This window comes from Hypanus sabinus, chromosome 20, assembly GCF_030144855.1.
Source record: "Hypanus sabinus isolate sHypSab1 chromosome 20, sHypSab1.hap1, whole genome shotgun sequence".
Classification (NCBI taxonomy): domain Eukaryota; kingdom Metazoa; phylum Chordata; class Chondrichthyes; order Myliobatiformes; family Dasyatidae; genus Hypanus; species Hypanus sabinus.
In genome coordinates this window covers 1,998,999-2,022,729 of record NC_082725.1, presented here as the reverse complement: position 1 = coordinate 2,022,729, position 23,731 = coordinate 1,998,999, and the positions used below count along the sequence as shown (strand labels likewise).

Here is a 23,731-nt window from a genome sequence, read left to right as displayed (position 1 = left end):
AGAGTCCTAAGCAATACGTGATTATAATATGATCAAATTCACCCTGAAATTTGAGAAGGAGAAACTAATGTCAGATGTGTCTGTATTACAGTGGAATAAAGGGAATTACAGAGCCATGAGAGAGCAACTGGCCAGAATTGATTGGAAAAGAATACAATGTTAGCATTGTTAGCTCACGGCTATAATCTTCTTTCAATCATGATTCAGTGATGCCTACAATGTTATTAACGCCAATCTATAACTGAGCTACAAGTTCATCTACCTTATTCCTTATATTGCATGCATTCAAATATAACACCTTCAGTCCTATATTCACCATTTTCAATTTTATCTGCCTGTTACATTACAGTTCATCCTATTGATTGCAAGGGTTGACAGCAGAGTTACAATGGTTGGAATTTCTGTAAGTATTTCAAAAGATACAGGATATATACATCCCAAAGAGTATGTACATCTAAAGGAAAGATGACACAACCATGGCTAACAAGACAAGTCAATACTAACATAAAAGCCAAAGAGAGCAGACATGGTAGAGCAAAAATTAGTGTGAAGTTATGGGATTGGAAAGAGGAGTTGGCCAAAAATTGATTGAAAAAGAACACTGGCAGGGATGACGGCAGAGCAGTAATGGCTGGAATTTCTGGAAGCAATTAAGAATGCACAGGTATATATAAACATCCCAAAGAGGAAGAAGTATCTAAGGGAAGATGACACAACTATGGCTAAAGAGAAGTCAAAGCCAATGTAAAAGCCAAAGATAAGGCATATAATAGAGCAAAAATTAGGGGGAAGTTCAAAGATTGGGAAGTTTTTAAAAACCCACTTAAGGCAAGTAAAAATGTCATTAAGAAGGGAAAAATGGGATTGAAAGTAAGTTGGCTAATAATATTAAAGAGAATATCAAAAGTTTCATTAGATATATGAAGTGTAAAAGAGAGGTGCAAGCGGATATCGGACCACTGGAAAATGATGCTGGAAAGGCAGTAATGGGGGACAAGGAAATGGCAGATAAACTGATTTAAGTATTTTGTATCAGTCTTCTGTGGAAGACACAAGCAGTATAGTGGAAGTTCAAGTGTGTCAGGGGTCAGAAACGTGTAAAGTTATCATTACTAGGGAGGAGGTTATTGGGAAGAGGAAATGTCTGATGGTAAATAAGTCTCCTGGACCAGACGGTATACACCCCAAGGTTCTGAAAGAGGCTGCTGAAGAGATTGAGGAGGCATTAGTAATGATCTTTCAAAAATCATTAGATTCTGCAATCGTTCTGGAGGACGGGAAAATTGCAAATGTCATTCTACTCTTCAAGAAGGGAGGAAGTAGAAGAAAGGAAATTATAGGCCAGTTGGTCTGACCTCAGTGGTTGGGAAGATGTTGGAGTCAATCGCTAAGGATATGGTTTTGGGGTACTTGGAGTCACATGATAAAATAGGCTTTAGTCAGCATGGTTCCCTCAAGAGAAAATCTTGGTTAATGAATCTGTTTGAATTCTTTGAAGAAATAACAAGCACGATAGACAAAGGAGAGTATGTGGACATTGTGCACTTGGATTTTCAGAAGGCGGCCTTTTATAAGGTGCCACACATGAGGCTACTTAACAAGTTATAAGCTGATGGTGTTACAGGAAAGATTCTAGCATGGATAAAGCAGTGGCTGATTGGCAGGAGGCAAAGAGTTGGAATAAATGGAGCCATTTCTGGTTGGTTGTCAGTGCTGGGACCACTTTTTAATGTTGTATGTCAATGACTTGGATGATATAATTGATAGCTTTGTTGCAATGTTTGCAGACAATACAAAGATAGGTGGAAAGGCAGATAATTTTGAGGAAGTAGAGAGTCTACAGAAGGACTTTAGGCAGCTTAGGAGAATGGGCAAAAAAGTGCAATGGAATACAGTGTCGGGACATATATGGTCATACACTTTGGTAGAAGAAATAAATGGATAAACTATTTCCTAAATGGAGAGAAAATTAAAATAATTTGAGGCACAAAGGGATTTGGGAGTCATTGTGCAGAATTCCCTAAAGGTTAATTCGCAGGTTGAGTCTATGGTGAGGAAGGCAAATGCACTGCTTGTATTCATTTCAAGAGGACTAGAATATAAAAGCAAGGATATAATGTTGAGGCTTTATAAACCACTTGTGAGGTCTCAGTTGGAGTATTGTGAGCAGGTTTGGGCCCCTTATCTTAGAAAGGATGTGCTGACACTGGAGAGGATTCAACAGAAGTTCACGAAAATGTTTCCAGGATGAGCGGCTTTTCATATGAAGTGCTTTTATTGCCTCTGGGCATATATTCACTAGAATTCGGAAGAATGAAGGGTGACCTAACTGTAGCCTATCGAACGATGAAAGGCCTTGATAGAGTAGATGAAGGGAGGATGATTCCTATAATGGGAGAGTCCAGGACCAGAGGACACAGCCTCAGAATAGAGGGGTGACCTTTTAGAACAGAGATGAGGAGGAATTTCTTTAACCAGAGAGTAGTGAATCTTGGAATTCATTACCACAGGTAGCTGTGGAGGCCAAGTGTTTATGTATATTTAAGGCAGATATTGATAGATTCTTGACTGGTCAGGACATGAAGAAATATGGGGTGAAGACAGGAGATTGGGGCAGAGAGGAAAAATGGATAAGCCATGATGAAATGGCGGAGCTGGCACGATAGGCCAAATGGTTTAATTCTGCTCCTGTACCTTCTGGTCTTATGCTCTAATGCAGTAAGCAGCTTGCTGTCCTAGTGATGAGACCTCGATGGTGGCAAGGTATTCATTAGTCTTACAGCCTGAGGGAAGGAGCTCTTACCCAGTCTGGCAGTCCTAGTCCTGATGCTCCCGCACCTCCTTCCTGATATAGTGGGTAAAAGAGATTGTAGGATAGTTGGTAGGGATCTTCAACAAGTCCTTCTTCTATAGTGGTTTTGGTAAATATCATAAATGAGCAGGAGAGAGACCGTGGTGATCTTCTTGACAGTGTGGTTTGTATTTCATAGATGAAGTGCAGCAAAGATTGGGCACTATTTAGGATGGATGATTTGTCATACAAGGGAACATCTAGTTCACCAGGCCTGATTTCTTGCTGTGCTTAGAAGAATGAAAGAATTCTTACAGGGTTTGAACAGAATGGCTACAGGGATGTTTGCCCTGGTGGAGGAGTCTACAGTTGTTAAAGGGGTTCCCATTATTTTGCTTTACATGCACAGAGTAATCATGTACTTTATTCGGGAATTCTGTCTTAAACTCTTCTTTCTCAATCTTCTCCTTAAAACATTTTTTCTTCACTGCTCCAGTTAAATTTCTATTTCCAGTAGTAACTGCACATATGCTCTTTGTACATTGCAAACTTGTGTCATAAGACAGAGGAGCAAAATTAGACCATTTGGCCCATCGAGTCTGCACCTTCATTCTATCATGGCTGATCTATTACCCCCTCAGCCCCATTCTCCTGCCTTCTCCCTGTAACCTTTGACACCCTGACTAATGAAGAACCTATCAACCTGAACTACATCTAACTGCCTAAAGTATTTTGTTAAAAGAGGGTGAATAATCTAGACTGATTATAAAGCTGAGATGAACAAAGTAGGAATTTACAGTATTATCCAGTTGTTCTATGTAAGACCATGTAATGACAATTTATGGTAAAATGTCTCCTTTCATTACTAGGACTATGATCATGATAACAAAGTTTCGTATGCAGACTTTGAGAAGGCAGTCAAAGATGAAAACCTCTTACTAGAAGCTTTTGGACCCTGTCTCCCAGATCCAAAGGTAGGGTGTTTGAGACACCAATTTAAATTTATTTCTTAGATTGTTAAATATAATGCATTATTGCTCTGTTTCCAATTTGTTTGGAAATGTTGTCAAATATAGGAATACATAAGTATAACCCGCTCACTAGATGCATATACAAGGTTAGCTCAGTAACAAACTGCAAACAGCCATGACTCAGTGTTGAGAAGGACACCTTTCATTAGCTATATACATCTAGGGTTGGAATTATTTGGGGTTCAACCAAACAGGAAAGTTGGGATGTTTTGATTAAGGTACATCGATTGTAGCGAATGCTGTGTAAATACTGCCCTGTGTAAAGTTATCATTTGCTAAGAAATGGCAGATCACACACCAGCATAGAGTTCTAAGGAGAGTATATTTACCAATTTTTCAACTTTATCCAACAGTTAACAGGGAAAGAAAAGAAAACAAAAGGGGCCATTACAATTAAACCAGTCTAAACATGAACGTAAACATTGGAGCTAATTTCTGGAGTAGTTGCGTGTAGCACTTTACTCACGCACTGAACCCACATTCTGCATGAAAGACACCATCTCAGTTTGAACTTCCCTTGATGACCATCTCAAACAAACTGGTTAACTCAGGTGTATTACCACTTCTTCCTTAGAACCACTTGTCTGCACAAAGCTCTTCTTACAACAGTGTCTCTCCTTAGAGTGGCATTCTGCGTCTTCCCTTGTGCTCCATTCCATAGTTCCTGCCAAAAGACCCCAAATCAGAAATCTCATCCCACCTAGCCGTCTTGAATGTTCCATGCCATCCCACTGAGCAGAAAGCTAAAACAAATACCAAGACAATCTTGATAGGCTGACACAACATTCTTAAGTTGGATAATATGGCTCCTTATCTTTAGTCAAAGCCAAAACACTCTTACTAACAGGACATAACACACTGCTTTTGCAGAAAACTAGTAAAATAAAAATACCTCACAGCATAGCAGTAGAAATCTTAACCAGGGCGTTACATAAGGCATGGAATATCATTGTTACACATACGAGGAAATGGTGTTTCATCACAGGAGAGATTTCATCAGCATTATTATTAAATGTCTTTTGGGCTTTTTTCACTGGATTTTACCATATTTAAATGAGATTTGTGCTAGGCTAAAGATTGATCATTAAAATATACCGATGGAGTTGCTGGATTAGAAGTTAATGCAAATGCTTCTATACCTTAGTAACAACAATGTAACGATGAGCAATGCACACAACGTGCTGGAGGAACACAGCAAGTCAGGTAGAGGTAGCATCTATGAGAGGCATAGAGAGTTGATGTTTTGAGCTGTAACCTTTCATCAGGACTGGAAGGGAAAGGGGCAGAAGCTGGAATAAGAAGGTGGAGGCAAGGGAAGGAGTACAAGCTGGCAGGTGATAGGTGACTGGGTGAGCACATGGTTGAAGAGTTGGAGGGTAGCAGAGATTCCAGAGATCTCACTGAACTCCCAATGAAGAGAAGATTTAATCTTTTACAGGGTTGACATACCTTGAAGTGGTGCAGCAAATAATAAACACAAGAAATTCTGCAGATGCTGAAAATCTCTCTCTTTTCTTTTTTTCCACTTCCTTATTCTGGTTCTCTTCTCACCCTTTCTCATCTCTTCACCTGCCAATCAGCTCTGTCTGGTGCCCATCCTAGAACATAGAACATGACAGTACAGTACAAGCCCTTAGGCCTATGTTAAAAGGTACCAACCTTTTAACCTACTCTAAGATCAATCTAACTCTTCCCTCCCACATATCCCTCCATTTTTCTTTCATCCATGTGCTCATCTCAGAAGGTCTTTGATGTCCTCTACCACACCCTTGGCAGTTTGTTCCACATATCCATTACTGCCTGTGTTTAAGACTAAAGCCTCTGACATCCCTCTTATACGTTCCTCCAAACACCTTAAATTATGTTCTCTCGAATTACCCATTTCCGCCCTGGGAAAAAGGTTGCTTGATATCATTGTGCATACTTCTAACAAGTCACCTCTCATCCGTCTTCACTCCAGAGCCTTAGTTCAATCCATCTATCTCATTTCTTCTGGGTCCAGACATTTATAGATGCAGTATATCCTCTCAGATGGTACCAGTGAGAAGAGGGCATGTCCTGAAATTGGTGGGTTTGTTACACAATCACAAAGGCAGGAGGTTGGGTGGGGGCAGAAGTATTGCATGGCAAAGCTTGTTTGAAAGTTGCATAATAAGAGAAATTGGAAGGTTACATTAGGTGATTGGTAGTGAGAGAGATAAACTGCTGCAAGAACTCAGTGGGTAAAGAAGCATCGGTGGAGGTGAGGGGATAGTCAGTGTTTGTAACAAGATCCTGCATTAGGTGATCAACTATTTGGTGGAATAGTTTTAAGTTGGGTCATAGCATTGAAACAGTCCTCACAGTCCAATTCATCCATAGCCAATCAAGATATCCATCCATACTAGTCCCATTTGCCTGCATTTGGCCATGAAGCTCTAAACCTTTCCTATCCATGTACTTGTCTAAGTGTCATTTATGCATTGATAAATATGGGGTCAATATAGAACAGGCTAATTTTTGGGAACGTAATCAAGGTTAAGAAAGAGGATGTACTTGAGCTTTTGAAAATCATTAGGATACATTACCAGTGCTAGATGGGATATACTTCGGGTTGCTACAGGAAGCTAGGGAAGAGAATACTACACCTTAGGTGATGATCTTTGAATCCTCACTTGCCACAGGAATAGTGCCAGAGGAATGGAGAATGTTATAATGTTGTTGAAGAAAGGGAGCAGGTATAATCCTGGGAATTATAGACCAGTGTGTCTTACATCAGTGGTGGGCAAATTATTTTTTAGAAGCAAGATTTATGAGCAACTGGGTCTGATTGAATTCTTTGAGAATGTGACAAAGCACATTGAAAAAGGTAGATCAATGGATGTGGGGTATATGGATTTTAGGAAGGTGCTTGATAAGGTTTCCTTTGGTAGGCTCATTCAGAAAGTCAGGAGGCAAGAGATTTTGGGAACCTGGATACAGAGCTGTCTTGACTATAGGAAGCAAAGGGTAGTTGTGGATGGAGTGTATTCTGCCTGGAGACTGGTGACCAGTGGTATTCCACAGGGATCTGTTCTGGGACCCCCGGCTCTTCACGCTTTTTATAAATGATTTGGATGAGAAAGTAGAAGGGTGTTTTACCAAGTGTATTAAGGAATTGTGTAGAAGATTGCTGTAGGTTACAGCAGGATATTGATGAGATGCAAAATTGGGCTGTGAATTGGTAGATGGGATTCAATCCAGGAAAGTGTGAAGTGACACACTTTGGAAGGCCAGATTTAAAGACAAAGTACTAGGTTAATGGCAGGATTCTTATCAATGTTGAAGTCCAGCCTCCTAAAACATTCCAGCCTATTTAGTTTCTTCTTGTAATTCAAGTTCTCCAGTACAAGCAGCATCATTATGGATCTTTTCTGCTCTTCTTCTTGCTTAATGACATTCTTCCTATAGCCTGGAGACCAGAACTGTGTACAATACTCCAGTTATTGTCTCTGTTGTTGCTATAACTAGGAGACCAGAACTGTGCATAATAATCTAATAATTTCTCATTAATTACTTGTACAGTTTACACAGTTGCAACATGACATGATGAAACACAAGATCTGCAGGTGCTGGAAATCTTGAACAATACACAAACAAAATGCTGGAGGAATTCAGTAGGTCAAGGAGCATCTAGGGAGGGAGGGAGACTACTCTTTAAGAAGGGATTTGGCTTAAAACATCAACTGTTTACTCTCCTCCGTAGATGCTGCCTTGACGTGCTGAGTTCCTCCAGCATTTTGTGTGTTAATAGAGGCAAGCATCTTATATGCCTCCTTCATCACCCTGCCTACGTCCTGTCATCTGCAAACTTTTTAACCATATTAAGAACATCATCATCCAAATTATTAATATAGATTAGTCAAGAGTGGATCCAACACCAATCTCTGTATGACTGGTCTCAAGAATCCAGACTGAATAACAATTGTTAATGTAGATAACATTTTAGAGTGAACCGAGCACCTGTATGGTTGGACTCAGACTGCCACTCTGAATAATAACCCTCCCTCATGCTCCTTCCACCAAGCTCATTTTCTCTCCAACTGGCTAGCTCGCCCTGGATTGCATGTGAACAAACTTTCTAGTCTACCGTTCAGGACCTTGTCAATAGTCAATCTTGTTAGGTAGGAGAGGTGAGGTGGTCCTGAAGAGAGGTTTTAGGGATCTCGGTGGAAAGCTGAATAACAGGACCTTCAAGGTACTAATTTCTGGACTGCTGCTCTTGCTACATCCCAGTGAGAGTAAGAATAGGATGACTGGGCAGATGAATGCATGGCCGAGTAACTGGTGTAGGATGCAGGGGTTCAGATTTATGGATCTTTGGGATCTCTTCTGGGGAAGGTACAACCTGTACAAAAGGGATGGGTTCCACCTGAACCCAAGGGGGACAACTACGCTTTGGAGCAGGTTTGCTAGTGTTGTTCAGAAGGGCTTAAGCTAATTTGGCAGGAGGTGGGTACTGGAGTAATAGTGCTGAAGATGAGGTAGTTGGTTTACATACAGAGGCAGTGTACAGTGGGACTGCTAGCAATGAGAGGCTGATGATATGGCAAAATTGTAATCAACAGGTTAAGTTGCAATGTAAGACTGAAGGTGTTATATTTGAATGTACGCAGTATATGGAATAAGGTAGAGGAACTTGTAGCTCAGTTACAGATTGGCATGTAAGACATTATGGGCATCACTGAATCATTGCTGGAAGATGATTATAGCTGAGAGCTTAACATCCAGAGATACACAAAGAATCGAAAGAACTGACAGATAGGCAGAATGGGTTGTGTACTTCAGTTGATAAAAACTGAAATCAAATCATTAGAAAGAGGTGACATAGATCAGAAGGTATTGAATCATTGTGGTTAGATCGTAGGAACTTCAGGGGTAAAAAGACCCTGATGGGAGTTACATAGAGACCCCCAAACAGAAGTAAATTACAAATTACAATGGGAGATAGAAAATGCATGTCAAAAGGAAAATGCTACCATAGTAGTGGGGTATTTCAATATGCAGGTAGATTGGGAAAATCAGGTTGGTGCTGGATCCCAAGAGGGGAAATTTCTAGAATGTTTATGAGATAGCTTTTTAGAACAGCTTGTGGTTGAGCCCACTAAGGGATCCTTTATTCTGGATTGGATGTTGTGCAATGAACAGGAATTGATTAGAGAGCTTAAGGTAAAGGAATCGTTAGCAGAGTGATCATAATATGATCAAATTCACCCTGAAATTTGAGAAGGGGAAGCTAAAGTCAGATGTGTTTGTATTACAGTGGAGTAAAGAGAATTACAGAGGCATGAAAGAGGAGTTGGCCAAAATTGATAGGCCAAAATACTGGCGAGGATGACGGCAGAGCATTAGTGGCTGGAATTTCTGGGAGCAATTCGGAAGGTGCAGGAAATAAACATCCCAAAGTGGAAGAAATATTCTAAAAGCAGGATTACACAACCATAGCTCACAAGAGAAGTCAAAGTCACCATAAAAGACAAAGAGAGGGTACATGATAGACCAGAAATTAATGGGAAATTAGAGGATTGGGAAGCTTTTAAAAACCAACAGAAGCAACTTAAAAGTCATGAAGAAGGAAGAGATGAAATCCAAAGGTAAGCTAGCCAATAATATTAAAGATGATACCAAAAGTTTCTTCAGATATATTAAGTATAAAAGAGTGGTGAGAGTAGATATTGGACTACTGGAAAACAATGCTAGAGAGGTAGTAATTGGGGACAAGGAAATTTCAGATGAACTGAATAAATATTTTGCATGAGTCTTCACTAAGGAAGACACTAGCAGCATGTCAGCGGTTTGAGAATGTCAGGCAGAAGAGTGTGAAGTTGCCATTACTAGGGAGAATGTTCTTGGGAAACTGAAAAGTCTTAAGGTAGATAAGTCATCTGGACCAGATAGTGTACACAATAGGGTTCTGAAAGAGGTGGTTGAAGGGACTGTGGAAGCATTAGCAATGATCTTCCAAGAATCAATTAATTATAGCATGGTTATGGAGGAATTAAAAATTGCAAATGTCACTCCAAGAAGGGAGAGAGGTAGAAGAAAGAAAATTATAGGCCAGTTAGCCTGACATCAGTGTTTGGGAAGATGTTGGGAGTTGATGGTTTAGGATGTGGTTTTGGTGTACTTGGAAACACATGATAAAATAGGCCAAAGTCAGGATGGTTTCATCAAGGGAAAATCTTACCTAGCAAATTTTTTAGAATTCTTTGATGAAATGAGAAGCAGAATGGACAAAGGGGAGTTGCTCAATGTTGTGCATTTGGATTTTCAGAAGGCCTTTGACAAGTTGCCAACACGTGAGGCTGCTTAACAAGCAAAGAACCTATGGTGTTACAGGAAAGATTATAGCATGGATAAACCAGTGGCTGATTGGCAGGAGGCAAAGAGTGGGAATAAAAGTAGGCTGTTGGTGACTAGTGGTATCCACAGTGGTCTGTGTAGGGACTGCTTTTTATGTTATATTTCAATGATTTGGATGACTGGAGCTTTGTGGCCAAGTTTGCAGATGATACGTGGATAGGTGAAGGGGCAGGTAGTTTTGAGGAAGTAAGAAAAGCTACAGAAGGATTTAGGCAGATGATGAGAATGGGCAAAGAAGTGGCAGGTGGAACACAGTGTTGTGGAGTGTATGGTTATGTACTTTGGAAGAAATTAAAGTGTAGACTGTTTTCTAAATGGAGAGAAAATTAAAAACTCTGAGGTGGAATGGGACTTGGGAGTCCTCGTACAGGATTCCTTAAAGGTTAGTTTGCAGGTTGAGCCAGTAGTGAGGAAGGCAAATGCAATGTTAGCATTCATTTTGAAAGAACTAGAATATAGATGCAAGGATGTGATTTTGAGGCTTTATAAAGCACTGGTGAGGCCTTACTTGGAGTATTGTGAGAAGTTTTGGGCCCCTTATCTAAGAAAGGATGTGTTGGCAGTGGACAGGGTTCAAAGGAGTTTCACAAAAATTATTCCTGGATTGAAAGGCTTGTCATGTGAGGAGCGTTTGATGGCTCTGGCCTCTACTCACTGGAATTCAGAAGAATGAGGGGTGACCTCATTGAAATTTATTGAATGTTGAAAGACCTCAATAGAGTGAATGTGGAGAGGATATTTCCTATGGTGGGCAAGTCTAGGATCAGAGGACACAGCCTCCGAATAGAAGGTCATCCTTTTAGAATGGATATCAGGAGGAATTTCTTTATCCAGAGAGGTGAATCTGTGGAATTCATTTTGGAAGGCAGAGATTGATAGATTCTTGATTGGTCAGGGCATGAAAGGATATAGGGAGAAGGCAGGAGATTGGCATTGATAGGGACAATGGATCAGCATGATGAAATGGTGGAGAGAATGGGCAAAATGGCCTATTTCTTCCTCCATATCTTATGATCTTATTAGTTGCATTGATGGGGAGAAGAGAGATCGGGAATTTGTAAAGTTATTTGTATCTTGGGGATGAGTGAGGCCATGAGATTTATGAGTGAGTGGAGGAGGAAGAGGAAGTTTTAGGTAAAATACAATAAAAATCTATCATCCATGTCATTTATTTCTTTACATAGATTAAAATTCGTTAATTAAAAAGTGATAATGTCTTAGAGGTGGAAATGGAGAAATGTCAAGCATTATCTTTTTGCATTAGTGTAATGCCATATTCAATAATATACTTATCTTTTCATGTAGAGTGCACTCGATTTTGAGAAACAGTCCTTTAAGAAATCCAAGGATGACTAATTGATATTGATCCTTCTTCAGATGTCTCCCACATTGTGTTTCTGATGGTTAAACGAACTCACCATTCATTACCAGTTGTTCAAGCACAAAGTAATGTGATGGACTGGACTTTGTAAAATTGGTTAAGTGATTTTCTCTACTTATCAGCTGTGTAAGATATTCTTCCTGTCATAACTGACATGATGAGCTGTCACCTTTACATTAATTAGATAAATGAATGGTACAGAAATATGAATAACCCCCAGTAAACAACTTCACAAATCTATCTGTATGATTAGGTTAGAAACAAGTGCTGAAGATCACAAAATAAATTTGTGCTGCTGGTTATTAATTTTTTTTACTCTTAAAAAATACTGATGAAGTAAAATTCAAAGGTCTGTGATGGGAAGGACCAATTTAGAAACAGTTTCAAAGATATTGTACAATACTTGTAGGGCATTCATGATTGCTTGAGATTATTTTACAATTAAAAGATAGAAATGTTTTTATACACTTAATGAAAGATACATTTATAACTGTTTAAAATTAGTTGTGTAATGCAACACAACTTTGTATACTTTCCCTAATGAGTTTGCTTAAATTGTATGTATAATGTAATAATGTCAACTCAGTACATCATGAACATTTCTGTTAAATTAGTAATTAACTTTATTTTGTTGCCATGGATAAAAATGCTTTTAAAGTAACTTTCAATAGAAATGAAAGCAGACTGCTGAATTGTTCACAAGTGACCAATTTCACCCTTTTTCCTTGCTTCTGTCTCTAATCCAAAGGGCATTTTAATGGGTTATTTTTGCAATACAGTAAGGTTCCAGTTAATTGGGACACATAAGGACCAGCACATTTTGGCTCAATTCAGCTGCTGCCTCATGATCTGAACTTTCATGGAAATAGTTTAAAAGGTATAAAGAAGACAAATTATTAACTGAGTAATAAATTATGTATTTAAGTACGTAACAAATTATAACACCACCAATAGTACTACAGTACTATAAAACTACTGTGTTCATTTGTTTGACTGTAAATGCTGCTGCTGGTTTCTTTTGATTGACTGTAAATGAACAAGATCAGCACAGACACCTAGTGCAGATAATAGACTGCATTCATACAATGACTTTGTTGATTGCTTTCTCCAAACTTTCATTTTCATTGTAACATTCAAGATAATTGCTGATACTTTCAAATTCTTCATAGTTCCTAACTTGTTGAAGTAATGAAATAGTTTCATTTTCACTTCTGACCGTTTCTGTCATCTCCAAGCCTCAATGCTTAAAACTGCAGTGAGCAAAACAGTTCTAAATTGTCTTGCCGCTTATTTCTCACCAACTATCAGTGACAACAATCACTGCTTTTTGTATGCAAAAACATGCATCTGACATTATTTAGCAGCTGTTCACTCTACGCATAGTATAGTGTCTAACACAAATGCGCAACTGGTACTAGTTAGAACCTGTTTGGCAAGCTTCCTTCCCCAATTAAGCAGCATAATGTCCCAAATAAACAAAGAAAATCCAGGCTATCTTCTTGATTATTTTTGTTCTTTAGGAGTTGTCCCAAATAAGCGGCTGAGCTGATAATTCGATGGCCCAATTAACCAGAATCCATTGTAATTGTTTCCATAAATCAGTCCTAAATTTATCAGTGTAATTCCCTTTAAAATCTGAGTAAAAGTGGAAGAAGGAAATATAAATTAATACATTAATTTTAAGATTTAGGTGAAATCACTGCCTTTGTGATGATTTGGAAACTCTTTAATCCTGGGTAAGTACAGCAAATCGGATGTAAACTTGTATAATCTTTGCTTTCAGGTATGACTTAGTTTATATCATAAATCGGTGTAGCCCCACTGACAGCTTTAAGATGACATGGAAGGTGATAATAAAAAATAAATTAGTTGTAAAACATTACAGCTGGATGTTATATTAATTTTATTTATAATGATAATCAAAAAGCAAAGGTAGCTATTTACGAACATATACAAAAAGCTTGTTACTTAGCCCCTCAAGTTTGTAAAAGGAGAATATTCTAAGTTATTTTTTAATAAAATTACATGGGCAGTTTGACAAATAATTTCATGTGTTTTACATATGTTTATTCTTTTGGTAAGCTCTCAGCACGTAAAGTTCCTTTTCAGTTGAAATCCACCATAGAGCAATATCTAGATTTCGATATATTTTAGCTATGTCTATGAAGATCATGACATTGGTTCCAATGTTTCTTCAGCTGATTACTTATAGAATTGTGTTGATGACATTGTAGTTGCAAGATGTGATCTTTAATGTCCTAATAACTCAGTACTATTTAAAAAAAAACACCAAATATCTTGCAATCTCCCTGTAAACTCCCACTTAATCCAAAAAAATATTAATTTCTCTTTCTGGTCTTATTGAACCATCTTGTGCACAGTAAAGATCACTTAATTATTTCTATAATGTTCCAAAAAATGCTCTATATAAAGTGTTTGAGATGTGACAAGACACCATGGCATTGAAACTCTATATTTCCAGGAACTTCATCTTTAGATTCGACGACGCTGCTTTGGAGGTTTTGTATGCATCTCTTCGGCCTTGGTTGTGGGGACAGACAATACCTTATGAAAACAACAAGGATACAGATTTTTTACATTAAGTTACCAATTAGTTTGAACAAGATATTTTTACACATACTATAGCTGTTGTTTTAAAACTTATACTCTTTCTTCTATATGCCTCTTGCTTGAAAAAAAGGTAGTGGCTTATTCTTGGGCTCTTGGGTTTCATGAATTAACCTATTGCAAATTGGTTTTCAGGAACAGCAGGAAACAAATATACACATTTTTTTTAAAGCAACATATCATGGAACACATGACCCATACATATGATGGAAACCAATCATATTTTTAGATATACACTCAATGGCCACTTTAATAGGTACTTCCTGGATGTGGTCTTCTGCTGCTGTAGCCCATGCACTTCAAGATTCGATGTGTTATGAACTCAGATGCTTTCCTGCACATGTAGTTATGTGAGTTACTGTCATCTTCCTATCAGTTTGAACCTGTCTGGCCATTTTTCTCTGACCTCTTATTAACGAGGCATTTTTGCCCACAGATCTGCCACTCGCTGGATGTTTTTCTTTTGTTTTTCGCACCAGTCTCTGTAAACCCTAGAGACTGTTGTGTGTGAAAATCCCAGGAGATCAGCAGTTTCTGAGGTACTCAAACCACCCTGTGTGGCACCAATTATAATTCCACAAAGTCACTTAGATTACATTGCTTCCCCATTCTGATGTTTGGTCTGAACAAGAACTGAACCTCGTAACCACGTCTGCATTGAATTGCTGACACATTTGGCTGATTAGCTATTTGCATTAATGTGCAGGGGTACATAATAAAGTGGTCACTGAGTGCATTTGGGTTTTAATCCTCATCACAGACTTTCCCTTTTCAGTCTTTCTGTCCAGTCTTCTTGTAGGTATTTTTTTCTATAGTTCTAAAGAAAGGTCCTCAACTTGCTTAGTTGAACCTGCTATTGGTCTCCTGACTGTTTCCAACAGCTTGTAAATAACTGAAGTGTTGCTTACCTCTGTCAGTTTATTTCGGATCATAGAAGCAGAGATGTTTAAAGAATTATCTCCCATGTCTACTTTTGGTAACTCTGGACGTTTTGGTCCTATCATTACTGTGGTACTATCAGCAGGTAATCCTGCAAATATGTTAATGTCCGACTGCTGGTTTATTTTCTTCCTGACCTCCAGCTGGGTATTTCTTGGAACAAATCTAGAGGCACAAGTTCTAATGTTTGAAACTTGTTGTCTGGTGTCTGAACTCCAAAAGTTGCTGGAATCATAAGACTTGTCCAAGTGTTGCTTGTGAAAAGAAGATAATTCAGATACAAAACTGTTGTCCAAACTAAGTGCATCTTTCGGTAATATTTCATGTGAGGAAGGCATTTGTGAATATTCTTGTCTGAACATTGATTTGGAAGACTCTTGACTGTCTTCCTGTGGTGGAGGCAATAACATTGGGTAACCACACATGGAGAAATCTACATTCCATTCTTGTTGGTTGAGTTTTGATCCTTCACATTGTTCAAGCTTTTCAGAAAGTCTTCCCTTTGTGACATTTGTTGATGTAACTGGGTTCCCAACTTCTTCATCTCCTATAAATGCACCTGTACCTCAAAATAAGGCAAATGTGAAAAAGTGTAGTAAATAAATATTTTCTGTTAAGAGTTGCCTCTATATATCTCAGATGTATATAAACAATATATTTTGAAAGTGTATGAGAAACTGTAATAAATGATACCTTGTCTCTTCATAAACAAAAGAAAATCTGCAGATGCTGGAAATCTGAGCAACACACACAAAATGCTGGAGGAACTTAGCAAGCCAGGCAGCATCTAGGAAAAGAGTACAGTCAACATTGTGGCCCGAAACGTCAACTGTACTCTTTTCCTGAATGCTAGCTAGTCTGCTGAGTTTCTCTAGCACTTTGTGTGTGTCTTTGTCTCTTCATGATGTACAGTATTATGTTAAAGAATGAACACTATGCCAAGATATTGTAGCGGTTAGCAGCCTATTTGTATACAGCTTCAAAAAGGTCTCCTGTTCATTTGTGAAATATTTCTGGCTCCTTTGAATCTTCCCAGGCAATCCCAAAGTACCTGGAAAATAGAAATCCCCTAGAATGACCTTAATTTTTATGCCTATTTAATGTATATATTTGTATTATTTGGATATCTGCCTATTAATGAAAACAGGGTGGGATCAGTTTTGAAAGTGAAATGTTATAAAAAGAGTAAATTACCACGACCTACTTGGGCTAAAGATCACTGATGTAGGTAATTTCTTAAAAACAAATCAAATTTTTAATTTACTGTAATAAGATCCTAAAATTAAGTAAACTAAGCTTGAAATTTGTGGTTTGTATTTGTTAAACCGAAGCAAGTGGAACATTTATGCTTTATACTTTCAATAGCATTGCTTAATCTCAGAGTGCATTACAAAAAAATGCACAACACATTAATTTATGTTACAGCAGTGCTGTGTGTAATGGAATGCAACAAGCTGTATTACCATTTCAATTAAACTTATTTGCTACTGCTCAACAACTTTTACTAACTGGTAATTACTTCATTGCAAAGAAGTTCAAAGGAAATAAGATGGAAGTTGAGGAGCTGAGTAATAGGAAAAGGTTGAATAGTTTAAGAGGGGGTTCCCAGCCTGGGGTCCACAGAACCCCTTGCTTAATAGTTTTGGTTCATGGCATAGAAAAAAATAGGGAATTCCTGTCCTAGAGTAGGAAAATGAGAAGTTTGACAGACATATACAAAATTATGAGGAGTATAGACAGGATAGATGCAAGCAGACTTTTTCCCACTGAGGTTGTGTGAGACTACAAAAGACGTCATGGATTAAGGGGAACATGAGGGTGGTGAGAACATGGAGCTGATGGATGCAGGTTTGATTTCAACACTTAAGATAAATTTGGATAGGTACATGGATGGGAGGGGTATGAAGGCCAAGTCAATGGGACTAGGCAAATTAATAGCTTGGTATGGACTAGATAGGCTAAAGGAGCCTGTTGATGTTCTGCAGTGTCCTATGACTATTGATTGTTCAGTTACTGCAATTTGTTGCATATAGTGCATGAGGCAAACAAATGCATTTTGCATTTGTAACTTTCACAGATGAAGGATAAGGATATAACAAAGGCAACACGAGTGAATCTGCAGATGCTGTAAATAAATAACACAAAATGCTGGCAGAACTCAGCAGGCCAGATAGCATCTATGGGAGGATGTAGTGACGATGTTTCGGGCCGAAACCTTTCATCAGGAGTAATGGATGCTGTTTGGCCTGCTGAGTTCTGCCAGCATTTTGTGTTTTTATTTAAGGATATAACAATTTGTTTTTAAAGTTGCTGCAATATCTGTAGTTGTTCCATCTTTTGAAGGCTCCAAGAATGCAAGTGTTACACTTTAAGAGATTAAGTGTTCAGCAGCAAATAGTTCAATTAGTAGCAAGACTTTTAACAGTGTTGATGAGCAGAGGGATCTTGTGGTCCAAGTGCTTGGAATGTGCTCCCTGGGGTGGTGGTGGAGGCAGATACGAAAAAAGCATTCAGGAGGCTTTTAGATGGGCATTATGAACATGCAAGAAGTGAAAGTACAGTACATGGACATTGTGTAAGCAGAAGGAGATACTTGGACCTTTGATTACTAATGTAATTAGTATAGCACAATATTGCAGGCTGGAGGGCCTATTCCTGTGCTCTAATGTGAATTTGAACATTTTTTGATTTAAAAAAAGCATTTTTTTAAAAGAAGAAAACATGGATACAGCTTTCCAGTTAAGATATAAAGAATATGTCTGGTTATTTGTAAAGTTGTTAACTGGAAAATATTCCATGGACAAACCTTTATTGCCTGTTGATTTCATTATGTACCTTCTCCTCTCATTTAACTTTGCTCTTGTATCGTCAATTGTTTCAAATTCTGGGGCATAGCACACATGAAGCAAACCCCCAAAAAAGCTTTTCTCATCCTGTTTGCGTTTTGCTATCCTGAAAAAAAGTGATTGAAGCATTGAGTTTAATACCATTATTATGGCCTTAATTACAAATTGAGTGTGTATTTTGTTTACAGATAATATATCCACAGAAAGAAAAATTATTGTATAGACTTATGATTTCTTTAAAATGCAATATAAAAAATAAATATTTCTATAAAATGAAACTCTCCAAATATTACAAGCAACAAAATGGATTGTTGTGAACAGAGGAACGTTCAGTAATTCTCATACAAATTGAGTTTATCATATGCACAACTATGTTTATACACAAGAACAATGTAAAGACACCTACATAATCAATCTTATCATTTATTGACTATTGTTCTGCCTTCAGTATTCTAATTCCAAGCAAACTCATCACCAAACTCCGAACCCTGGGTCTCAAAATCTCCCTCTGCAAATGGATCCTTGATTTCCTGCCCAACAGACCAAAATCAATAAGGATAGACGGTAACACCTCCACCATGAAACACTGATGCTCCACAAGCTGTGTCTTCAGCCTCCTACTCTATTCCCTGCACAGTCATGACCGTAAGGCCAAATTCTGCTCAAACTCCTCTGCAAGTCTGAAGATGATACACCGTAGTGAGTCATACCAGAATCAGGTTTACTATCACCGGTATATGTCGAGAAATTTGTTGTTTTGCGGCAGCAGGACACAATAATTAAAAAAATTACAATAGCAATATATACTATATATATAACTTTATATAAGAAATACGTGTGTGGGTGTGTTTACAGGCTCCTGTATCTCGTCTTTGATGGTAGCAATGAGAAGAGGGCATGTCCTGGGTGATTAGTGTTGTTAATGATGGATGCCGCCTTTTTGAGGCATCACCTTTTGAAGATGTCCTCGATGCTGGGGAGGCTAACGCCCATGATGGAGCTGGCTGAGTTTGTAACCTTCTGCAGTTTTTCCCAATCCTGAAGAGTGGCCCTGCCATACCAGACGGTGATGCAACCAGTTAGAACGCTCTCCACAGTACATCTGTAGAAATTTGTGTCTTTAGTGACATTCTATGTCTTCTCAAACTGATAATGAAACATAGCTGCTGTTGTGCCTTCTTTGTAATTGCATCAATATGTTGGGCCCAGGAACTAGATATTGCTCACCCTTTTCACTGCTGAGTCCTCAATGAGGACTGGAATGTGTTCCCTTAACTTCCCCCTCCTGAGTCTACAATCAATTCCTTCGTCTTACTTGATGTTGAATGCAGGGTTATTGTTGCAACACCACTCAACCAGCTTATCTATCTCAATCCTGTACACCACCTCATCACCATCTGAAATTCTGCCAACCAGTAGTTGCGTTATTGAGAAATTTATAGATGTGTTTGAGCTGTGCCTAGCCACACAGTAATGAGTGTAGAGAAAATGGAGCAGTGAGCTAAGCACACATCCCTGAAGTGCACAAGTGTTGATTGTCAGCGAGTAAGAGATGATACTTCCAATCTGCACTGACTGTGATCTCCTGACGAGGAAGTCAAGGATCCAGTTGCAGACGGAGGTACAGTGGCCCAGGATTTGGATCTTGTCAATTATTTTAATGGTGTTGAACGCTGAACTATAGATGCCCCCATGTTGGCTACCCTGCAGAGTGTTATACGGCCAGCTACGTCATGGTCGACGCTCAGCTGGAGGGCCAAAGAAGCGCTAAAAGGATCAGATGAAGAATGCTTTAAGGAAGTGCAAGATCAGACCTGAGGACCTGGAGGATGTTGCTTCTGACCTTAACACTTGGCGACAGCTGTGTAGGGATGGGGTTTGTATTCTGGAGATGGAAAGAACAACCAGAAGAGAGCCAGGAGAAATGCAGCCACTACCACATATACATGTCCCACCTGCAATAGAGCTTGTGGGTCCAGCATAGGACTATAGTCATCAAAGATCTCACCGTTAAAGGAGTGGACGCCGTCATTGGATTTTGAAGGACAACTGAAGAAGAATAATCAATAAACAGCAGCCTGAGGCAGGTCCAGGTAATCCAAGACAGAGTGGAGAGCCAGTGAGATTGCATATGCTGTAGGCGATAGGCAAATTGTAGCAGGCCAGGTTCCTGCTTAGGTAAGTGTTGATTCTGGCCATGAATAAGCACTTCATCACAGTAGATGTGAGTGCAACTGGGTGATAATTGTTGAGGTGACTCATTCTGCTTTTCTATGATTGTTGCCCTTTTGAAGCAGATGGGAACCTCAGACTGCAGCAGTGAGAGATTGAAGGTGTCCTTGAACTTAATTTAACATCAGAGGACAGGAAAGGGAGGGTGAACTTAGTAACTTGGTATGGTGTCAATGTCAGCAAAACAAAGGGACTGATCATTTACTTAGGAAAAGGTGAGGGAGTAGAGCAGTACACATCTAGATCAATGGTGTTGAGTTTGAGAGCCCCATGTTGCTAGGTGTGAACATCACCAACAACCTGTCCTGGTGCAACCTTGTTGAAGTCATGGCCAAGAAAGCTCAACAAGGCCTCAACTTCCACAAGACTGAAGAAATTTGTCATGTCCCCACTTGCCCTTACCAATTTTCTTTTTGATGCATTCCATTAGGATGCATCACAGCTTGGTATGGTAACTGATCAAAAGAAACTGCAGAGAGCTGTGGACACAGTTCATCCCATCACTGAAACCATGGACTCTGTCTATATTTGTCACTGAAGTATTCTTTAATAAAATTCATTTACATGACTCATACCATAAACAAACATAAGCATTCATTAATTGAACAAACCAATGTTTGTTAATTGCAAAAAACAATCTGATTATTATACAAAAAATTAAGTTGAAGATTTTCTATTAACAAGAATGTTATACTGTCTCATTACCTTGCACTTTGTAGCTTTTGGTATTTGATATAATACACTTCTGTGAATTCCTCAGCTGGGTACTCATCCAGTGCATAATATTCTTCAATAGTTCCATATAAAGCAAAGAGTTCTATCAGTTCCTTCATTACTCCCACAGCTGGCACTCCCTGGATTAGCAGATGTCTGGATTCCAGATTTATTGTGTACACCTACATCAAGGTTAAACATTGTCAAGAAATCATAAAAGCAAACATTTTATTATAATTGTCACAAAAATCTCCTTTAAATTTATTACATATTCAGTCAACAGACTCTACTGAAACATTAACTGCGTTACCATTTCCTAGATGCTGCCTGACCCTCATTAGTCAAGAAGACACAGCAGCGTCTACACATTCTGAGGAGATTGAGGTGTGCAAGGCTCTCTGCCTCATTCTAACAACTTTCTACAGAAGCACCATCAAGAGTCTCTTGACTAGCCCTATTATTGTTTAGTATGAAAGCTGCAAGATATTGGACTGCAAGATGTTACATAAGACAGTAAAATCTGTTGAGAGGATCACTGGTATCTCCCTCCCCACTACTTGTGACATTTACTGGGAGCATTGTAGAGAAAGGGCTCACCACTACCACCCAATCTCTTTGACCCACTACTGTCAGGAAGGAGGTAAGATACATCAGGACTAGGACTGCCAGACTGAGTAACAGCTTCGTCCCTCACATTAATGAATACCTTGCCATCACTGAGGTCTCATCACTAGGACAGTGAGCGGTTTACTGTTTACCTGTGGTATGCACTACATGCATTTTGAATTATATTTTATTAACATATTTGTGGCAATGGTTTTGTGCTACGTGTGATGTATGTTTTGTGGGAGCACCATAATCTGGAGGAATATTGTTTAATTTGGTTGTATACACATACAGTCAGATGACAATAAGCCTAAACTTCCAACTGTTGAGTGTTTACTGCAATTTTTTGATTTTATTTCAGATTTTCAACATTTTTTTGAAGGATAAATTAACATGAATTCCATACCCAGGTGTATTTGATAAATAACCAGAACACTCATTCTCCAAAAGCCATTAAACACACCAAATAATTAAAATGTATGAGATACGAGATAGAATTGACACATGAGCATAAGAAACAGGAGCAGAGGAACTCTGTTCCTCAGGTCTGTTTCCCCATTCAAGGGCTGATCTCCCCAAAGCCCCATCTAACTTTTGTAATGGTTCCCCATAGCTCTCAATGCCTGCCCTTTCAAAAATGTTGCCAATTCCCCTTTATTGTTGAGGCCCTCTCCTGTTCAAATTTGAGCATGGATATTGTATCCTAGCTGTTTAGATACGCAAGCCAGGGCTGTATGATATGCAGACCAAGCAGCTGGCAATGCAGCAAGCTCCCTCTCTCAATGCAGCTCATGAATAAAAGGAACTCAGAGACCAATAGATACAGTTTAGCACCACCGGCATTGCAAGATTTGCAAGTTAGTGTTGAACTCAATGTAGACTGTCTTAAGGACTCTAGCTCCAGGTTTTTCCTTGGGTTTATTCCCAAAGCCTTCACCATGAGTGGGTACAGCTGCAAGGCAGCAGGGGTTTGAAATCAGAGTTTTCTTTCTCCTAGATGAACTGGCAAACACAGCTGATGAGCCACATCTGCTCAGACTGACTGGTTTTAAGGCCAATAACCAACCTTTTCCCCTTCTACCATCAGTAGAAATGGTTCTGCCAGACTTAGTAGCTAAGCAACACATGAAGGCCAGGAGCTGGACTTAGTTGTCAGAGGCTACTTGAGAGCACACTATTGAGAGCATTTAATAGGTAGTGGGAACTTATCCCCACTACCTCCCCGGGCTATGACAACTTCCCTCTTCCTTTGGATTCATTAGCTGCATGGTGAGGGGGAGCTTGCTACTAAGCTTGCTCTCCATATTGTACTGCCCTGGCTTGTCTATCTCATAGGTACTTAAAGAGGATGAGAATTATTCTCTTTAAATACCTCCAATAACCTATCCTTCACAATTCTGGAGACAGAGTTACAGTGACTGACATCTGGAACACTGCCGGAGGAGGTGGTGGAATCAGAGAGGCCACAGATGCTCACATTCAGATGCCACATGTATATTGAAACATATAGTGAAATGCGTCATTTGCATTACAACAAACATAAACAGCCTAAGGATGTGTTGGCAGCAACTTTGAGGGATCAATGGACGTGGACCCCCAAGATTCCTCTGTTCCTCCACAATGCTTCCTCATAGATTCAAAATTAACTCTGCCTTCAAGTTCGAATTTCCAAATTGAATTAGTTAACAATTTTCCGGATTGAATTCCATCAGCCGCTTCTCAGCTCAGCTTTGCATCATCCTATTGTTAACCAACAACGGACTTCTACACCATCCACAATTCCACCACCCTTCGTGTCATCTGGCTTTACCTTATACCACCGCAATGCACTGTGTAAAGATTTGATCTGTATGACCAGTATGGAAGACAAGCTTTTCGCTGTATCTCATGACATGAATAAACCAATTCCAGGAGCAGGTTTGCAGGCGCTGAAGGAGCCGGAAGAACTTGGAGAGAGAGACCCTCATTAACGGGTCCCCACCCTACGACTCCTCGGCGGGTTTACCTTGACGGCTCGGGGTCTGCGGCCCTCCCGGTAGCCTGGCCGAGTGGAGCACACCTCCCGCTGCAGGTGATGGCCGAGCGCTTGCACTCGCTGCGTCGCCATGCTGGACCAGGGCCGCAGCTACAAGCCCCACCTCCCCACTTGCCCTTTCTGCCCATTGGCGTACATGGTCTATCC

General features: G+C 39.3%; 2 protein-coding genes across 3 annotated transcripts in view; one reads left to right on the top strand and one right to left on the bottom strand.

Moving 5' to 3' along the window:
- Positions 1-13,332, top strand: part of clxn (calaxin) — a 53,561-nt gene extending 40,229 nt beyond the window's left edge. The window contains exons 5-6 of the mRNA XM_059944951.1: positions 3,661-3,765; positions 11,509-13,332. Coding sequence (XP_059800934.1) covers positions 3,661-3,765; positions 11,509-11,559 — 156 coding nt within the window. The 3' untranslated portion in view covers positions 11,560-13,332. The remainder of the gene's footprint in view (positions 1-3,660; positions 3,766-11,508) is intronic.
- A 138-nt stretch (positions 13,333-13,470) lies between these two features.
- On the bottom strand, positions 13,471-23,704 carry rbm48 (RNA binding motif protein 48). 2 transcript variants are annotated; one of them, XM_059944949.1, is made up of 5 exons: positions 23,555-23,704; positions 20,935-21,125; positions 17,958-18,103; positions 15,121-15,716; positions 13,471-14,149 (listed from the first exon to the last, which is right to left on the bottom strand). In XM_059944949.1, exons 1-5 carry the CDS (start codon positions 23,654-23,656, stop codon positions 14,078-14,080), a joined length of 1,107 nt encoding a protein of 368 aa, XP_059800932.1. In that variant the 5' UTR covers positions 23,657-23,704; the 3' UTR covers positions 13,471-14,077. The 2 variants fall into 2 exon arrangements, with proteins under 2 accessions (XP_059800932.1, XP_059800933.1); XM_059944950.1 differs by having other exon boundaries at positions 15,121-15,710.
- Between the last annotated feature and the right edge of the window lie 27 nt (positions 23,705-23,731).